The 17,081-nt window shown below is 40.3% G+C and overlaps 1 protein-coding gene across 1 annotated transcript in view; it reads right to left on the reverse strand.

Moving 5' to 3' along the window:
- LOC146167119 (uncharacterized) overlaps nucleotides 1-10,272 on the reverse strand; it is a 52,368-nt gene extending 42,096 nt beyond the window's left edge. The window contains exon 1 of the mRNA XM_083385466.1: nucleotides 9,318-10,272. Within this exon, the coding sequence (XP_083241592.1) occupies nucleotides 9,318-9,436 (119 nt within the window). The 5' untranslated portion in view covers nucleotides 9,437-10,272. The remainder of the gene's footprint in view (nucleotides 1-9,317) is intronic.
- Nucleotides 10,273-17,081: the final 6,809 nt, after the last annotated feature.

A 17,081-nucleotide genomic window follows, 5' to 3' on the forward strand; every position in this document is an offset into this window, starting at 1 on the left:
TGAAAAGCATTGTCTCGAATGGCAGTCAAATTTGCAAGTCATTTTAGTGTTCCTTTAACCCCAATAAAAAGCAGATCTGTGCTATTGTGGTTTCGAGGTTATACAAACCAATTTCCTGGTAGCACATTACATTTCAAAGACGAATTTCGTTGTTCAATCATGTTTTGTTCAGCGCAGATTTGAACCTACAGAGCACAGCTTTGCTTATTTTGCGGTCAGGTATAACACCCTATAATTTTTGCGGGATAACACGGGGGATATTTTCATGTTTCATGTTGACCTGGTATAAAGATGTGTCATGGAATTTCAAAGTCGTAAAACCAACTAACGGGTTGTATTTGCTAGAACATTCGCTTCTGTATAATGTTTGTTGATTATTGTTAGAATCGCGTGATTCGTTCTAAGACACCCCGCAATCACATACTTACAAAATCTACACAACTCGGCTTTCTTTGCAGCCAACTTGAAACAATCCAATTTTTGAAGGTTAAGGCTTTTTATCGGCTTATCATTAACGTTAATTTGACCGCACTAAAAGTTCCGTTTTCGATGACAGTTTCCACATTTAAAAACGACTGAAGAAAATAGCAGCCGATAATCTTAGCATGTTGCAATCGCCATTAAGTTATCCGCAAAAGAAGTTGAAATTTTTAACTCTATTTATTTGCAACATCTAAATTCGAAAGGGTTATTCGAAATGTTCAAAATGATACCTTCTTCTGTACGTGCTTTGATATTATAATAACGTTTCACTAAAACCTTTAACCATTAAGCTCCAAAGTTGAATTTTGTTGTTAAGTTCATGTTCCTTTGGCGTACCCTGGCGTGAAAGCGCTAATGGTGGAAGGCTTGATTTCTCACTGCGGTTAGATTTAAAAGGGTGCCGCGGGCGGGGGGCACAAAGAACGTTCGCGCTTTAACACAAAACAAGCCGCAGCGGCGGGCGCAAATTTCACCCACCGGCACCACTCAATGCGATTTACGGCAGGACCTCGGCAAAATCTTCAAGGGGAGACAGGATTGGCTTTACAGGTTACAGCCGGCATGACGTGTGCTTTACAGCGAGTTTTTTCTCGACCAAAGACTCGTATAAGATGAAACTTTTGGTTTTAACTCGGAATGACACGCTGTTTCAATGCGCCCTTTTTGATGTGCCATTACAAAACCTTTACACGCAAACTGGCATTACAATTTTCGCGGCCTCTTATTGCGCCATTCCTCACAATTTGTGCCCACGTATGATTTGATGGGGTCGCCAACTGAAGTAGTTTTACATAATTAGATTGATAGAGATTTCAGTTCTGAGCAGGCTTACTCCAAAATTATAAAAAAACGGCAGAGGCAATACGAGGGCATGAATCAGATTAATAAAATTCCAAATTAATAATGCCACTATATTATGGTTTATTTTTATAATGCTATTATCTTATTGTAAATGCTAAATAGCTTATGCTTTGTTTACAAAAGTTCAACGAAAGACTTAGGTTGCCGAAGCCTCGCTGTTACAATTAACGCTTAGTAATTGGGTCGCCACAAAAATGAGTTGAGAAACCACTGATGTACAGCTGAATACACCGCAATAAAGGACCGATGAGGCTTAGCGGTAAAAATAATTGGCCGGTTACAAACAACCGCTTCAAACAACCGGGTTTTAATAACAGTGGAGGTCTATGTTAGGTAATACCCGAGGGTAATGGTTGTACAACCAAAGACGAAGTTTAAAGCGGGTTGTAAAAGATTCGCAAACATTGGCCACCCTCAGAGTTAAACACGCATTATACGTGTGTTGGTCAATTTTACGGCTGACCGTTTTGCTTTAACGAAAAAAGTAGCTCTGAAAAATCGTTAAGAAAGCACACGCGACACGCCTACAGCATGTTACCTGACAACGCAAAATTTGCGGAACTTATACGACAATACTATGGGTATTTTAACCAAGTTGAGTCTTATTTACAAACCCAAGGTTTTTTTGAACAAAAAGAGGACGTATTTATATTAGGCAGTGTTTCTCGCGACCCCAAAATTGGGTCACCGTTTAATTCGGTTGGAAACTATCGTATCTGAGCAAGATTTCAGCAAAATTTGCAAAAATTTAGGAAGAAACGCGAACACGTGAACCGTATTAATTAAATTCGGAATTTTTTATGTCATTTTCTTGTGATTTGCTGACAAGGTTCAGTGAGAAAATTGTGGCATCAATGAGCTGCTGTTATACTTACGCTTAATACTGTGATCGCAAAAACGCTGCTATCATGGAAAAATCATTAGGAAAACGTAACGGCGTATTAACTTACTGACAGCCTATGGATTGATTCCTTACACAATGGATATTTAGGCTATGTATCAAAACACATTGATGGACTGTAATGGACAGTGGCGAAAAAGTAGCAAGATAAATCTCCAATTTTATGGCTTTTAGAGTGAGCACTCAACAAAAATTCGGAGGGACGAATTAAAAGCACTTAGGCCCCTCGTCTTTGTCAGTTGGTCAACGACCTGTTTGCGAAAGAAGTACCTTAAGTAAAAGAAGTCGCGATCAATCTTAAGCCAATATTTGTGCGCGTCGCTATCCCAGGGGCGGATTTGGACAAACTTCAAAATCCTTTTTCTAGTTTGACGAATCAGAGTGGACAATTGCCATTCCAACTCTAATTTGTGAATAACTTGCGTGCTGTACTTTTATTACCGCTTCTACTTTGTCCAACGGGGTTTGGAGTGAGTTATATAAAAATCGACAAAATGTTAACCAGCCTTTTCCCTTTTTGGTTATCTAATTTTACCAGTATAAGAATGATTTAATAAAATTGATTGAAAATTTGCCTTAATTTTATGGAATAGTCCAGTTTCGGTATTTATTATAATTTAAAAAAATATTTAAAAAATTTCTCGTTTTTTTAGTTTGGTAGCACCAATTCTAAGATGATTTTTGCTATTTAGAAATTAGTTTACTAATAATTAGAAAGATGAAAAACCCTTAGTTAGCTGAGTCGCGATTCTGATCTATTTACCTTTATGCTATAGCGGCTTAAATAACCGCGTTACGTTATCGTGTGTACCGAGCTTCAACTGTCAATATACTTAACGAGCAATATCAACTGCGTGAAGTTACTCTGTCTAGGGTTCAAGGTGTTTTGAACTTCTAAGAACAGGAATTCACAGCGTTGAAGTCAAATATATACAAGCAGTGTGTGTATATAGGCACTGATAGGCAAACAATCGGTCCTCGCCTTAAGGGCCAGGGCCTTACTTACTGGTAGCAATATTACACGTCGCTAAACTGTCTGGGAAAAGCTACAAAAAATAATAATCGCAGTCTGGTGTTTTCTAAGTGGCCTTATGTGGTGAGAATTGACTTCAATTTGGGCAAACGGACAGCCGAAACTCGCTCAATAGAAAAAGGAAGCCGAACAGTTTTCCAATAAAACGCTAGGCTCTTGACGGACAGGCGTGAAGGTGTTTGATGAATTACGCGTCGCTTTTTATCCGCTTATTACGGCTATGGGCGCTTTTTCTCGGCAAACTTGCCACCTGGCATCGCCGGGCGCTTTTTTAAGACAATAGCGACGACGCTCGCCGCAAAAATCGGAAACCGTTGCCGCCACCCCTGCTGGCAAAGCACTTGACGCCGTTTCACCTATTGCTCTAGATTTGTGAGGCCGTTTAAAGATCGTTTTTTTAATCGTTTGCGTCTAGTTGACAGGGCTAAGCCAATTGTAAAAAGTACAATGTCTTTGTTACTTTGAAAATATAAATTGTCCAAGAAGGCCCGGCCGTTTTATTCCTAAACGTAAAAAAGTAAAAAAAAGTTAAGGCGTACCCTTTCAAATGCAAACTTTACATATTTCAACTTTTTCCACTTTTTGGTCCGTTTCGTTACAATTGCAACGTAGACGACTCTATTGCTTTAATTATATGCGTGACGCGGTATTACAACGAGTTGGGAAGGGGGTCTGCTTTCAAAAGTCAATACCAAAACAATGGCAGAAAAACTAAAAAAGGGAGTTAAATTGCTTAAAAAATTGAGCCAAACACTTTTAAGTTACATTCCACCAGTAAAACAGGTAGTTTAACCCTACGGTAGTCCATGGTGTGCGAAATTAGCGGTATAATAAAACATGATTTCAAAAACACGGCCTAGAAAAAAAAAGTTTCTAAAATTTAAATGCTTAAAATATCAATCGGAAAACATTTTACAGCACGTGTAAAAACTTTTACGAATCGAGCAGTTCGAGTGCCTCAGTAAGACACGAGTTTATGACGTCATAAAATAGATGAACAGCGCGATTTCCGATCGCGCGTTAATCTCGATGCCAGGGCGACGGCGAACCGATTGCCAAGCGATTGTTGCATTAAAATAGACGCTTTTTCGCCCGAGACCCGCGCGGGCCGAAAGGTCTTGTTTGCATCGACAACACAAAATGGCAGGAATCTGTCATTCGTGAGGCTACAATGCAGACTTGGGCAACTAGATAATTCTAATAAGAATATCAAAGCCCATACAAAAGTAGGTAACGTTATTCTAGTTTCCGACGAATCAGAGCGGTATGCTGATAACAGTTCTATTCATTTTTTTGAATTGCATGTGTGGTTTAATTCTAGTTTCTGGAATTTTCGTTACACCAAATATGGTACTTCGTCCAACGGCTTTTTGCAATTTTTCAGGTGAAACAAGTTTCAAACCACGGAGGTCAATATTATTAGTTCTGAAAGTGTCCATCTTGGGGTACTAAGTTTTGCCCTTCACATTGAAAACTTAAAAAAAAAAATTATTATTACAAATGTGAAATTACCAAAGGAAATTCTAGGTTCGATTTCGTTTAAACTTTTGGTATGCACGAATTTGATAACTGTATTTTTAAAGAAAGCTGCTAACAGCATTGTTTTAATAAACCGGTAAGAGTAGGGAAAATTGAGGTCGTCTCACTTGTGTAATACATAAACGTAAGATAATATTTTTTCCCATAAAGTTTTATGAATAAAAACGCGGGTCATAGTTTGCCGATCCAGGTCTGCCTTATATCCTTCCAAACACCTTCAAATACACTGCTGTGCTTCACAAATAATATAGTTGAACCGCCGTGGCCCCTCCCTTGTGGTAGAATTATCAAGCATTTGTCAGAAACTCTTTGAATCAACAAGACTCGAGAACAGAGCTGCGCTCCTTCCTTTAATGTGGTCATAATTCCATTCCACGGCAGACCGCAGCGAGTAAGTCAGGCAAGTCGGGAAAACAACGCGAGCGGTGTCGTTTTTCGTTCGGGTCTTAATGTGGTAAGTCGGAGGTTACGGATTCCACGCCCGGTCCCGTCCCCTTGGGATATGCGCTGGCCGCTGGGCAAATCGAATTCCTTAAAATTGCCATTTCAAAGGGCCTATTTCGCGGGCGCCGCGTGAAAAACGTTTCCAAACCGCTGGGCGGTAGAGGCTCTATTGTCAGCGCCGGTATTGTGACTGCCTTGCTGACTCCACATAACCCTGACATGTTGCTGAAAACCGGTCGGCGGGAAATGTATGTGGTGGATTTACAAGGGCGGTTTAAAAGGCTAAAAATTGTAAAGCCTTTTTGAATGGTTTGTTCAACAATCAAGTGACAAGGGTGTTTCTCCATGACGATATATAAATTTGGTTTATGCCTAAATTAAGGCTTTAATTTTCAAATAAAAGGTTAAAAAGTTTGTACGCGCAATTTTCAATCCTGATTTATCAAGCTTCCGATTTTAAGGTTTATTTTATAACTAATTTATAAGTCCAATTTGTTAGTTATTTTTTAAGGCCACTTTTAAAACTGGCCCTTGAATTCGGTTTTTAGGCTTATTTATAAGTTCAACTCGCACAACCACCTTTTATAATAAGACCAATTTACACCGCAATTTTTTTTTAAGTTTTATTTTCTCACGTAAACAAAAAGCGCAGAGGACGGTAGTGTAATAAAATAGCAGTTTATATCGCAATGAAAAAGCGAAACAACTCCTGTCTCTTTAAACCTGGCCACAAAAACGGTTCGACTTTTCAAATTTCGATAACGTCGCCGCCAGAAAACAGAAAGTCAATTTGAGAGAAGTGAGACAGCGGGTTTCTGTTAACTTAGGCGTTAAAGGCTGCCACCGCCAGTCAAAGCAGAAGCAGCAATCGTGACCAGCGATGTGTCGTTGGACAGATGCGCCGAAATCGATGTAAACGTTTAAGGAGAGCGCTCGGGACGGGAAAGGTTCTTTTTTTCGGGCGCTCCGCAAACAAGAAAACCACAGTTCGCCCTGTGCCGGGGTAGCTCAAGGTCAGTTCGCGCTGTTTTTATGCAAATTGCTCTATTTTTAAGTGTTCAAGTTCGTTTTGTGAGGAGAGAAGCGCTTTTGGTAAAAGCAGAGATGGGCAAGATTAATTGGGCCACTGTGAAATAGATCTCGCTCTGTAATCATGGTGGTTTAGCATTTGGTTTTCGACACGTGTTTTTTTTGCTTTCACTCAAAACGAAGTTAAAACTTTCGCGATTTTAAAGCAATTACAAGGACGTCTATTGCCCTTTAAGCGGCCCTGAATAACCAGTCGAGCACCTTAACCCCCCACAAAATGCCTGGGCACCAAAATCGTTTAAACATGAGAAAACAACCGTATCGGTGGTACTCGTTCGATACCACGATGATATCGATGCCTATCCTATACCAAACTGGTATAGTAATTAAAGCCATGATTTTCGACAAAATGCAGCGCGATTTCTACTTTAAAAATAAATTTATTTAAACCATAATTGGTTAAAGACTGGAGTCAACTTAAAGTTATAATGCCAAAAATATTGCTAAATATCCTCGGAAAAAGTACCATTCAAACCTTGATTTATTCAATTTTGCTCTTCTGAGCATAGTAATGTTTCATTTAGTATCAGATCGGATCGCGATGTTTCTTGTCTAAAATATCTGGTATCTGTATCGGAATAATATCTCTAAAATGTCTCTCGAAGCATAGGACATCTATAATTTGGACCTCAAAGCATGGCAACTACCTAAAATGAGTAAACTTGAAAAAAAATCAACTTCGAACCGACTGCGAGTATTGTAGTAAACGACAGCTAGTAAATCACAAAAAAACAAAATGTGAGAACAGTCTATCGGAAATCACCAAATAAACGAAAAAATTGGTCATTTTAAGCGGCCACAGTCGGATCCTAAAAGTCAGACAGCTGTGAGAAAACTAAAAGGATTACAAATGCCAGAGGAGCTGCTTTTGGATTTATATTACTATGCCCGGTAGCTTATATATTAAATTGAAAGGTGCGTATAGACCCGGCGTTCTTTCAATAATAAGGAAGTACGTTGCCAATAAACACTAATAGAAATACGAGAAAAGCTGTTTTTTTTTATTTATATTAACCTACTATGCCTGGTATCAGCAGTTGATAAAACTAAAAGGACGTTTAACTTGCGAAGTCACAGTCAGGTTATTCGGCCCATTCGGTCTTCACCTGAGCGGTAGGCTATTGAAAGAGCTTTCAAGCCGCGAGAGGCCTCCAGGAAAAGCCAGTCTCTGCTTTGCGCGGCCCCAGCAGTGCTGAAGTGTTTGAAGTTACGCACGGGCGGCGATTATCCCTGGCGTGTTTATTTAGATTTCCGCGCATCGCAGCGCCTCCAGCATCCCAGCTTCGGGCTCGGCGTTCCGTGGAAGGCGCATGCTCGATGCGGACAGAGTGGCTTTGTTTGGCGGAATTTTGGTAAAAAAAAATTCTCGTCTGTTTTCAAGTTGGGTTACATGTTTTTCGCCCAAATGTTTTTTTGACTTGTTTTGATTTTGAAATGTTTTTATTTTTAAAAAGATCTCGAAGCTCCTAATAAACAGTGATAAATTACCTTTGCGAATTTTGGTAAAAAAGTTTCTTGACTGTTTTCAAACTGGGTTGTATGATTTTTTCGCCCTTTTTTTACCTTTTTCATTTTGGATTGCAATTTTTAGTGTTTTTTACCCCTTTTTTCCTTTTTTTGAGGTCGTGCGATGTATTTAGCTTTTGCACCTGATTTTGTATGTTGGGTTTCAATATTTTTAATGCCTTATTTTACAGTGGTTTCCTAGCTTTTTTATCTTTAATTTCGCACTCAGATGTAATTTATGTGACACAAGTATCCTTGGTGAACGGATACAACGGGAACTTAATTTACTTAAAGGATATCGACTGTCAAAACAAGCCGCAAATTGTAAACTTTAAGCCACCTCGAAGCTCGTAATAAACAGAGATAAATTAACTTTGCGATTGTGTTAGCATTTCTTATCGCCGACTGTTATGTCAGCTGGCGAGCCGCACAGTATATACGCTCACCCATTCTTCTACTGCGCCCTGTTCTTTTATTGATACAGGTAAACGTTACAAAGATCTTTAAAAGCGGTTAGGTGGATTCCGTCATTGGGCCAAGTTAAGTAGGCCCTCCAGAAAAGTAAAGGTCTCACTTTTGACCCAGCAGTATTCGAAGCGTTTTTTTTCCCAAAAGCCCATCTCCAGTCGAAAATAACCTTAACCGAATGATTGCAGCCTTTAAGTTGGGCAGGAAATTTGGCCAGATAAGGCGTTAAAATAAGGACCCGAACTGGCCTTGAAAATTGGCCGAAGCAGCAAGCTCTCATCGCCGCGGTTCATTGCAATGGCTACCCTGTTGCCTTCATGCTCTGCTCTGCTGCGCCGCAATATTTTTCCGCCGGTTAAGGCGGCTACACGAATTAGCAAAAAAGCAAGAAGGGAGTGGCTATTTCACCGTGGGCTTTTCTTAACATTTGGATATAGTGGTTTAAACCAGTGTTAGGAGAATTTCGTAGATTTTCATAAGTTTATAATATATTTTAAAGGTGACAAAAGAGACACAATTAGCTAAGGCCTTGTGGTAAGTAAAATTGAGATACAAATTAACTAATTTAAGCTAGCTTAGTATTAAGAAAAGCAAATGACTAATTTAAACTATGGAACATATAAACAAAACTTTATTTAAATAAAGCCTTCGCTAGGTTTTTGCTGGTAAAATAAAATATGTCAGTCTTCACTTGTTACTTTAAAAACTAGTGCCTTTAGGCCTGGAAGCTTATGTAAGCCCTATGCAACTGCAATATTTGCACACCATCGCCGGGCCCTGCTATGCAGTGGTTACTTTATGGGTTCGAGTGTTTGCCGTGGCTTGGTGGTGAAACAGCCGCTCCCGGGCGGGTTGATTATTTAAAAAACGGCCGGTTATTTAATGCTACACACGGCGCATTCAATGGGGGTAGGCGAACAAAACGCAACAACAACAAAACAGCAGCAACAACAACGGCATCAATAAAAGGGAAAGGCTTTGAATCGCACGCACCTGTTGCTCCGTTTGGCGTGCTTCTTTTGTCTGGAGAGGCCGCCCGCTTGTGCCGGACTTGCCAGAAGCAGTGAGGACAGAAGCGCCAAGGCGCAGAAACTGTGATAGACTCGCCTCATTTTTGGCCGCTAACTTCCCGTAAAACTCTCTATTTAAACTTGGTCGGAGCCTGTGCTGGCGAATTCTGGGACGAGAAAAGTGTTTAAATGCGAAAGCTGTTGGTCAATTGACCACTATTATATAGTTTATTGCAATGCTTGGAAACAGTTATTTGGCTTGTAAGCAATGTCAAATAGGAAGAAATTGGCCTGCTGTTAGCGCTACTTATACAATACTGAGCTGAACTAAACGTAGTAAGCTTTAATTAAATTAATACTCGCTAGTCTGACCTAGCTGCGAAATACACTCTTCTGATCAGAAAGCAACCCACTATATATATATATATATATACAGTGCAGCGCTGCACCTTTTTTCGGTACTCAAGATAAAAAGACCAGTTAAAAAAACGCGGCGAAGTTTGGCCTTGCACCAAATAGCTGGCATTCCGTTGCGCAGACGAGGTACGGGCAAAGCCTTTGGTCTGTGATTCGCCCAAACCGCACGACTTGCTGGCCTGCTGCTGTTGCCTGCTTCGCCGCAGAGTAGCTCAGTGCATGGAGACTGTAGCCCAGCTCAGCTCAACTCTGCCCAGTCAGTCTCGCTTGCTCGCCCGCCCTGCGTTGAATGGCTCTTTGTGGCCGCCTTTCGTTTCATTCTGCGGCCTTTTAAAAGACGAGCTCGAGCAATTTATGTCAATAAAGGTGTTTGCTCGCGCTCGACGCAGCCGGGGCCATATTCGCGGGTCGCTAGCCAGCCTTTCACCGCCCATAAGTTCATCGTGCCAACAAATTTTGCCCGCCTGATCGGACAGCAAAGCGAGCAACTGAAACGCCTAAAAACGAACGCCCCCTCTTTCCATTTAAGCGCAGCCTGTGGACTAGGAAACTGTCAAGCACCGGGACTAGGGTAAAACATAAGTTTTATAGCTCGTATTACCGCCACCGCTTGCACCTCCTCTGAGACGGATTCTCGACCGCTGCTTGGGTTGTTAGCGTCGAAGCCGTCTACTAGACTTGCCTTTTTCCCTTCGCCCGCAACCTACTAGTGTACGCACTTGATTGTCAAACCGCAAAGTTGCCCAGGCCCCCGTGTAAGTGCTACTGCTGGAGTTCGTCGAAGGTGAAAGTCTAAACAGTTAACACGGCCAGTCTGGAACGGTTGTTCTGCATTTATAAACACTTTTTTGCCTTTGTCCAACCTTTACCCAGTATACTCTAAATCTGTCACTTTAACGGGGAGAATAAAACGGAACAGGCTGCTTTTAAAGTGTTATCATAAACAACCTTAAGTAAGTGGCGGTCTAGTATGGACTGTGTGAAAAACTTTATTTTGAACACTAGAGAAGGCGCTAAATCACATTTTCAAACCAAGGCTTTTTCGTCTATTTGTCCTTTTTTTTCATCCAGCACCAAACTACCCGTTTCGGCTTTTTGGCTTTTTAAAACTATTAAAAAAGTCCGATAAGACGTTTAAGGAGACGGCTACGGTTGAACAAACTGCGTAAAATGGCCTTCTACTTGGATAGCGGTTAAATTAGAATTATTGGCGTAAAAAAGTAAACACAAACAACATTATAAAAGCCCCCAAATACTATTTCAAGCCACTATTTTAGATTTTCGAAACGTAAACCAATTTAACGATGCAAAACGGATGAATATTAGGGACGCGGCTTCGTTTTTGCGGTCGTGTATACTAGCTCGGCCTAGGGTCTGTTGTTGTTAAAATTCGTCTCGGTGGCAGCAATAAGAGGCACTATACTTCCTCTCAAGCGAGCTTTTCAAGCCTCTCTCGAACACCTGCCTTTCCGCAATACATACTCCTAACGGCTTTCCTGTTCGCTTCTCTACTCTCTACGCTCAAGCCTTTGAGAACTGAACCAAATGGGAAATCTTCTGCGTTCTAGGATATTTCAGTTTGGTCGCCTAGAACTGGATTTTATCGCCAATTTTTCAAACAGAAGTTTTTATTGGAGTACGTTTCCCGCACAAGGATGACAAATTAAATAGAACAAAATTTTGATAAACATTTTTAACTTTCTATGACCCTAATAGATTTTGTTGAGAGTTAGCCCTCTTATCTGCAATTATGCCAATTCAAATGAATGATTTTAGTTTATTTATTTTTTTTTTTAAACAATCAGGACTTTTTCCTGACCCCTCCCATCGCACTGCCCATTTGCAGGTGCAAGTGCTGATAATATATTTATTCCTGTAGGTTCCGAACCAGAATCTATTGTCGAAAATTACAAGGCTCACTAAGACGCGATAGCCTTGCTTGTGGATCGGCCTAAAATCCAATTTTCGCGGAACCGCCAATTTTCCCGGGGTGGTCACCGCAGCGGTGTAAATGGAGGATAGACGGGACTGTGTCGTGATTCCGGCCTTTGTTGGGCCACACCTGTCATTTTGCGCCAGGCCTTTTGGGCAATAATTGTCGGTTCGAAGCTGCGTATCAGTCAGTAAGAGCAGTAGTTAGAAAAGTAGATCGAAAGTTTAACTTGGATGTAATATACACACGTCACACGTGCATATTTAAGTATAGGGTTATCGACCATTGGGCCTAATTAATTGCGGGTCTAACCCTGACTTGGCAGAGTTTAGATTGAAAGTTGGTTAATAGATGTGGGTTGTACCTTTAAAGTGCTGGTGTTAATTGGCTTAGCCGTTGTACTTCGGGTGTAATTTGTTCCCTGTGGGTATTTTATGGTTTAGGGCAGGGGTTCCCAAACTTTTACACACCGTGGCCCCCTTCGAAAATTTTGTGAAATCAATGGCCCCCCACTTTTTACAACCTTCCGAAAAAATTAAGGAACGACATTTTAATTAAAATATTGGTTTATACCAGGGGTCGGCAACCTACGGCCCTCGGGTCAGATCGGGCCCACCAATTTAATTCATCCGGCCCGCTGCCTCTTTGACAAACTAGACACGAGTCCATTTCCAATACTTTTTGACTATTTTAACTACGTAAGTGCGAAAAATGTTTACGCTTTGCGGCCATGGCCCACAAGCTGGGAACCCCTGGTTTAGGGGAATTAAGTTACTTCCAGATACACATAAAAAAGGCTATAGGCATAGGTTAAAAGGCAATTATACAATAGTTACGACCCATTTTACTTGTTTTGAAAAACGTTAAAAAATGCTAGAAATCGAAACCCACTCTGGACTATAGCGTTTCTTAACCGGTTGCATGCTATTACGTGGGTTACATAATGTAAAACCGGCAATTTTACATCTTTTTAAGGCAAAGTAAAGTAATAACATTTTAGAATATGATTCTTGTAAGGCAGTATGAATAGAAGAGTTATTCGAAACGTTCAAAATGATGCCTACTTCTGTATGGGCTTTGATATTCTTAAACTATACGTCTTACTACGACCTCCCGACTGAAGCATACATCGAAAACGTAAAAAAACGCAATCTCCATCCCTTTATGGGCAAACGAACTCTGTCCAACCCCAAACATTTCAAAAACAAACGCAGATCTACGTAATTCCGCAGTGGAAAGTCCGAAAGAACGCACCAATAAAACGTCACTTACGCGCACACTCAAATATAATTTATCATCTCCGCACGCATCAAGAAACGTCACCCAACATATTCAGCAGCAGCGGGAGCCATTGAAATGTGTTAACCGGGAAGGAAAAGCCAGTGTTTCTCGACCGTTTTTTCCAGTTAGTTAATACTAAGCGTAAGAAAAACAGCGAAGTTTCGGTGACCAAGTTTCTTTTTCACTGAACTTTTTTATCCAACAAAATATAGAAAAAAAGCATTTATCCGTTCGAATTTAATTGTTATGAGCCATGTTTTCGTATTGCTTTCGAAATATTCTAATATTTGGAGAAATCTTTTTCAGAACCAATCTTAGAAATTGTAACCACGTGAACTATGATATATGGTAACTCAACCAAGTCCAAAAATTTTTCTTTTCGGTAAATTAAACCGTTGAAACCTATAATGAGGGGTGAATTTTATCACAAGTGGTTTGCTTGTGATATATAAAACAACCTCATAGTAAAATACATTTGGCATCAAACCACGTTTCCGACTATGGTTGCGACCCAGTGCACAGGTTGATATGAATACTGCCCTATACGGTCAACTAGGTCAGCATAAGCATCAGTGCAGCGTGTTCTATCGCTTTCCCGCACACGCCATACAAGAGAGCCAGGGGCAAAGGCGAAAGCAGCTATACAGTGGGCGCAAAGGCAGAGGCAGGAAGGTCACGAGCCAGGTGTGCGTTACGTCACTTGAATGGCCAGCGAGCGGATTTCCTCGCGTCGGGGTCACCACGTTCTCACGTGATTCACGCGCGCCTTCGCCATTCAATTTCTGACGCTCGAAGCGCGCGCTACCGACGAGGGTCTTCCCCGGATGGAAACCGGCGTTGTTACATCACAGTGGACGCGGGAACGCGATTTCGTGACACTAGACTTTTCATGTAAAACGTTTTTGTCCTTTTTGCTGAGATGCATGAATGAGGAAATTTTGTTTCACGCGGTGTTCACGAAAGGAAAGAAAACGGAGAACTAGCAGTCCAACACTAAAATAGAATGTTTCAAAACAAAGAATGAAGAAAGTATTTTTTGTCAAAAAATACACTTTAAATAATTTTGTCCAACTTCAATACATTAAATCAAGCAGATGTAAACTATACAGGTTTTTATGTAGTGATGCAAAAATCCTCAAAGCTTTGTTTAAAACTATTTTCAACGGTCTACAAGTTCACAATGTATTTACTTGGTGAAACAAATTTTCGTTTAACGGCTAAGCCTGACACATGTGAGACAGTTCACTCTTTTTGGGCTTCTAAATATTTACATGTTTTTATTTGTTGATACAAGTTTTCGTTTAACAGCTAAGCCTAACACATGTGAGTGAGAGTCTTTGGGCGGTAATAAAAAGGCAAATTGCGCTTTGCATGATTTTGAGGGGACATCTGACTTAAAGCACTTAACGATGTTTAGCTGTTCTCTGGAAACTAAAACCCTAACTTCCTAGTGTGTTTGTTTGTTTTCGTTTTTGGGTTTATCTTTCGATGTTTAAAAACAATAAATCTATCGAAATGTATCTAAATCAGCGTGTTTTCAGTCCGTTTTTTTTTACGCCAGCTATAACCAACAGCCCAAAATACACATAACATTACACACAAACGTGACCAAAACTGACAAGTTAATTAGTTTATGCAGTTTATCACTTCCCCAAAAAATACTTTTCGTAAGGGAAGTGGATTAAACTTGAAAAGGTAAAGAACCCTACTGCGACTAACAAAAAGTTGCCATATTTAAAACGACTGGCTTGTGCGTTACTTTTAGCTAAATCGCCCCAAACATCTCGTTTTGGCCAGGTCGCGTTATGTATGACCTTGTTCGTGACCGCAAAGGTCTTCGTTTCTCAAGTGAAAAACTATACGGTCGCATAATAATTATAAATAGCAAGTCTGACACAGACACCTCAAATTTAATACCAATATAGTACCATATTCTGGTTGAATGTAGTCCAAGAATTGCTATGTGTTCTTACATTAGGCGGGTCTTGCTAGAAAATTGAACCTAGAATTTATTCCTAATTTTACCATGACATATTACGTTTTGGGTGTTTCATTTTTGTTACCGTAGTTAGTTTCCACGTACAGAAACGCAAAAACTTGCTGACATTGTGTCGGTTTAGCACTACAGGCTGTAGTCCTTAAACATCCAAGACCTCGGCTAAACAAGCGGAAGTATCCGGATAGATATGCAATAAAAGCACCCCCACCCCCATCGAACTCTCAAAAAAAATTTATAAATATTTTACTCTTAATAATTTTGTTTTGTAGCATTTTTTTATTTATCTCTGTGAGGTAGCAGCTTCAAGTTATTAAATTATAGTTTTCCTATTGAGGGTTTGAGAGAGCACTGATCTAGATTTCTCACAAGAATATATTTGATTATAACTAGGCTCTTTTGAAAAGGTAACAAATAACACAGCGACGGTAAGAGTAAACTCCTTTCGACAGGGGTACTTTTTACCGCAAAAGTTCCACGTGACGTCACAGTTCCTCCAACTTCGCATATGACGTCACTGCAGCTGGACAGTGATGTATTTTTCCAAGTGTTGAGAAAACTCGAATTGGAACCCGCAGTGCGACCACACCCGGGTGTCCACCCTCGACGTCTGTCTGCATTTCAAGCCCAAGGAAATACAATTTTGCCGATCCAATGGAGATTTCATCGATTTACGTGTTTTTCCGCAATTAGATTCGCTCCGTCCGAACAGTCGGCCTGACATAACGCACGGCACCCGCCGCGTTCTCACTGTTGCGATGACCTCTCTCTTGCTAGAAGGGAGAAACGACGCATTCGCCGATACGAAATGCTTGGCAACGCAGCCCTAATCAACGCTTAGAATTTTCCACATGCGAAAATCTGCCAATTTTAAACAAAACGAAAACCTTTTTTTTGCAATAATTTCCCGAAAGATGAGAAACGTATATAATTAATTTTTGTAAGCTTGCCAGACAGGATTATAAATTAGTACCTTGACCTGTGGAAAACTGACTATACACGTGTTTTGAAAGATACTTAAAAAATTAGGTGTCACCAGTGTGGTAAAATCTATGCGTGTGACTTTTCGAGTTGGACAATAAACAATAAACGTGGTGGCTTTTCGAATTAGACAATAAACTAGGATTTGCTGGTAGGTAATTTCCAACGAGAAAGTTTAGGGTTGATCTGTACTTATGCACTAAAAATACATAAAAAAGAGCTTTTTTCACTTCTCAGCATTCGAAGCGGAGGCGGGACAAGCAGTGATGATTAACTTTGCTAGAATGGCCGATTGAGTCACACAGGAACACACACAAAAACGCAAGTCTACTTTTGTTGGGGAAAGTTTACGTTTTGTTTCCGATGCAGTTGAATTCGCGTTTCTCCCACCTCGAACGTCGTCGCCCGTAAATTCGAGACAAGCATTAATGACCGAAAAACTATTTGCAGCTGTGTAGAGAAATGTCTCGGGTAACTAACTGTCTGTCTGTTGGGACGACAATCGCTATTGAAAGAACAAATGAGAAAAATGTAGTGGCAATTTATTCCAGTTGACCAGAAGTGGTCGGTACATGATTAACGAAGCTTATAAGCATTTTCTTTGGTAATAAGGTTGTAGATAACCCCAACTAAATAAATGGGTATCGTTTCCTATGTTTGTGAATTCAAATAAATGTAACTTACGGCATTACTAATGGAATTAAAGTATTGGCACATTTGGTATCATGTTTTTTTAAGGTCTGCATATATATGAGTCGAGACTTCGACGTATGTTTTCCATGAAATTTAGGGTAATTCAGTCAGTTGGTTAACTATTGTCAGAAAGGCCTTTAAGGAAAGTCGTAGGCCCCCTTTTACTATATTTGTGGAACTTTAGCGCTACCATGCGGACTTAGATGTTTATTTTACAACCACTGGGGCGAACTATTTTAAATTGATATGCCATTTGCATTTACAAAGTTACTGCACAAAGATAAACCGTGCAAATACTTGTGAATTGGGTCCTTTTATGCGCAAGATATGTTATTTATTAATGTAAATATACCGAAAGTGACCTGACTAGGCCTATGTTACGTTTTTTGCGATGTTATCTCCTGTGCGAACTTCTAAGCAATATTCGGCTTTAGAAAGTGGAAAGA

Source organism: Ascidiella aspersa, chromosome 1 (genome assembly GCF_963924565.1).
Source record: "Ascidiella aspersa chromosome 1, kaAscAspe10.2, whole genome shotgun sequence".
NCBI classification, from domain to species: Eukaryota; Metazoa; Chordata; class Ascidiacea; order Phlebobranchia; family Ascidiidae; genus Ascidiella; species Ascidiella aspersa.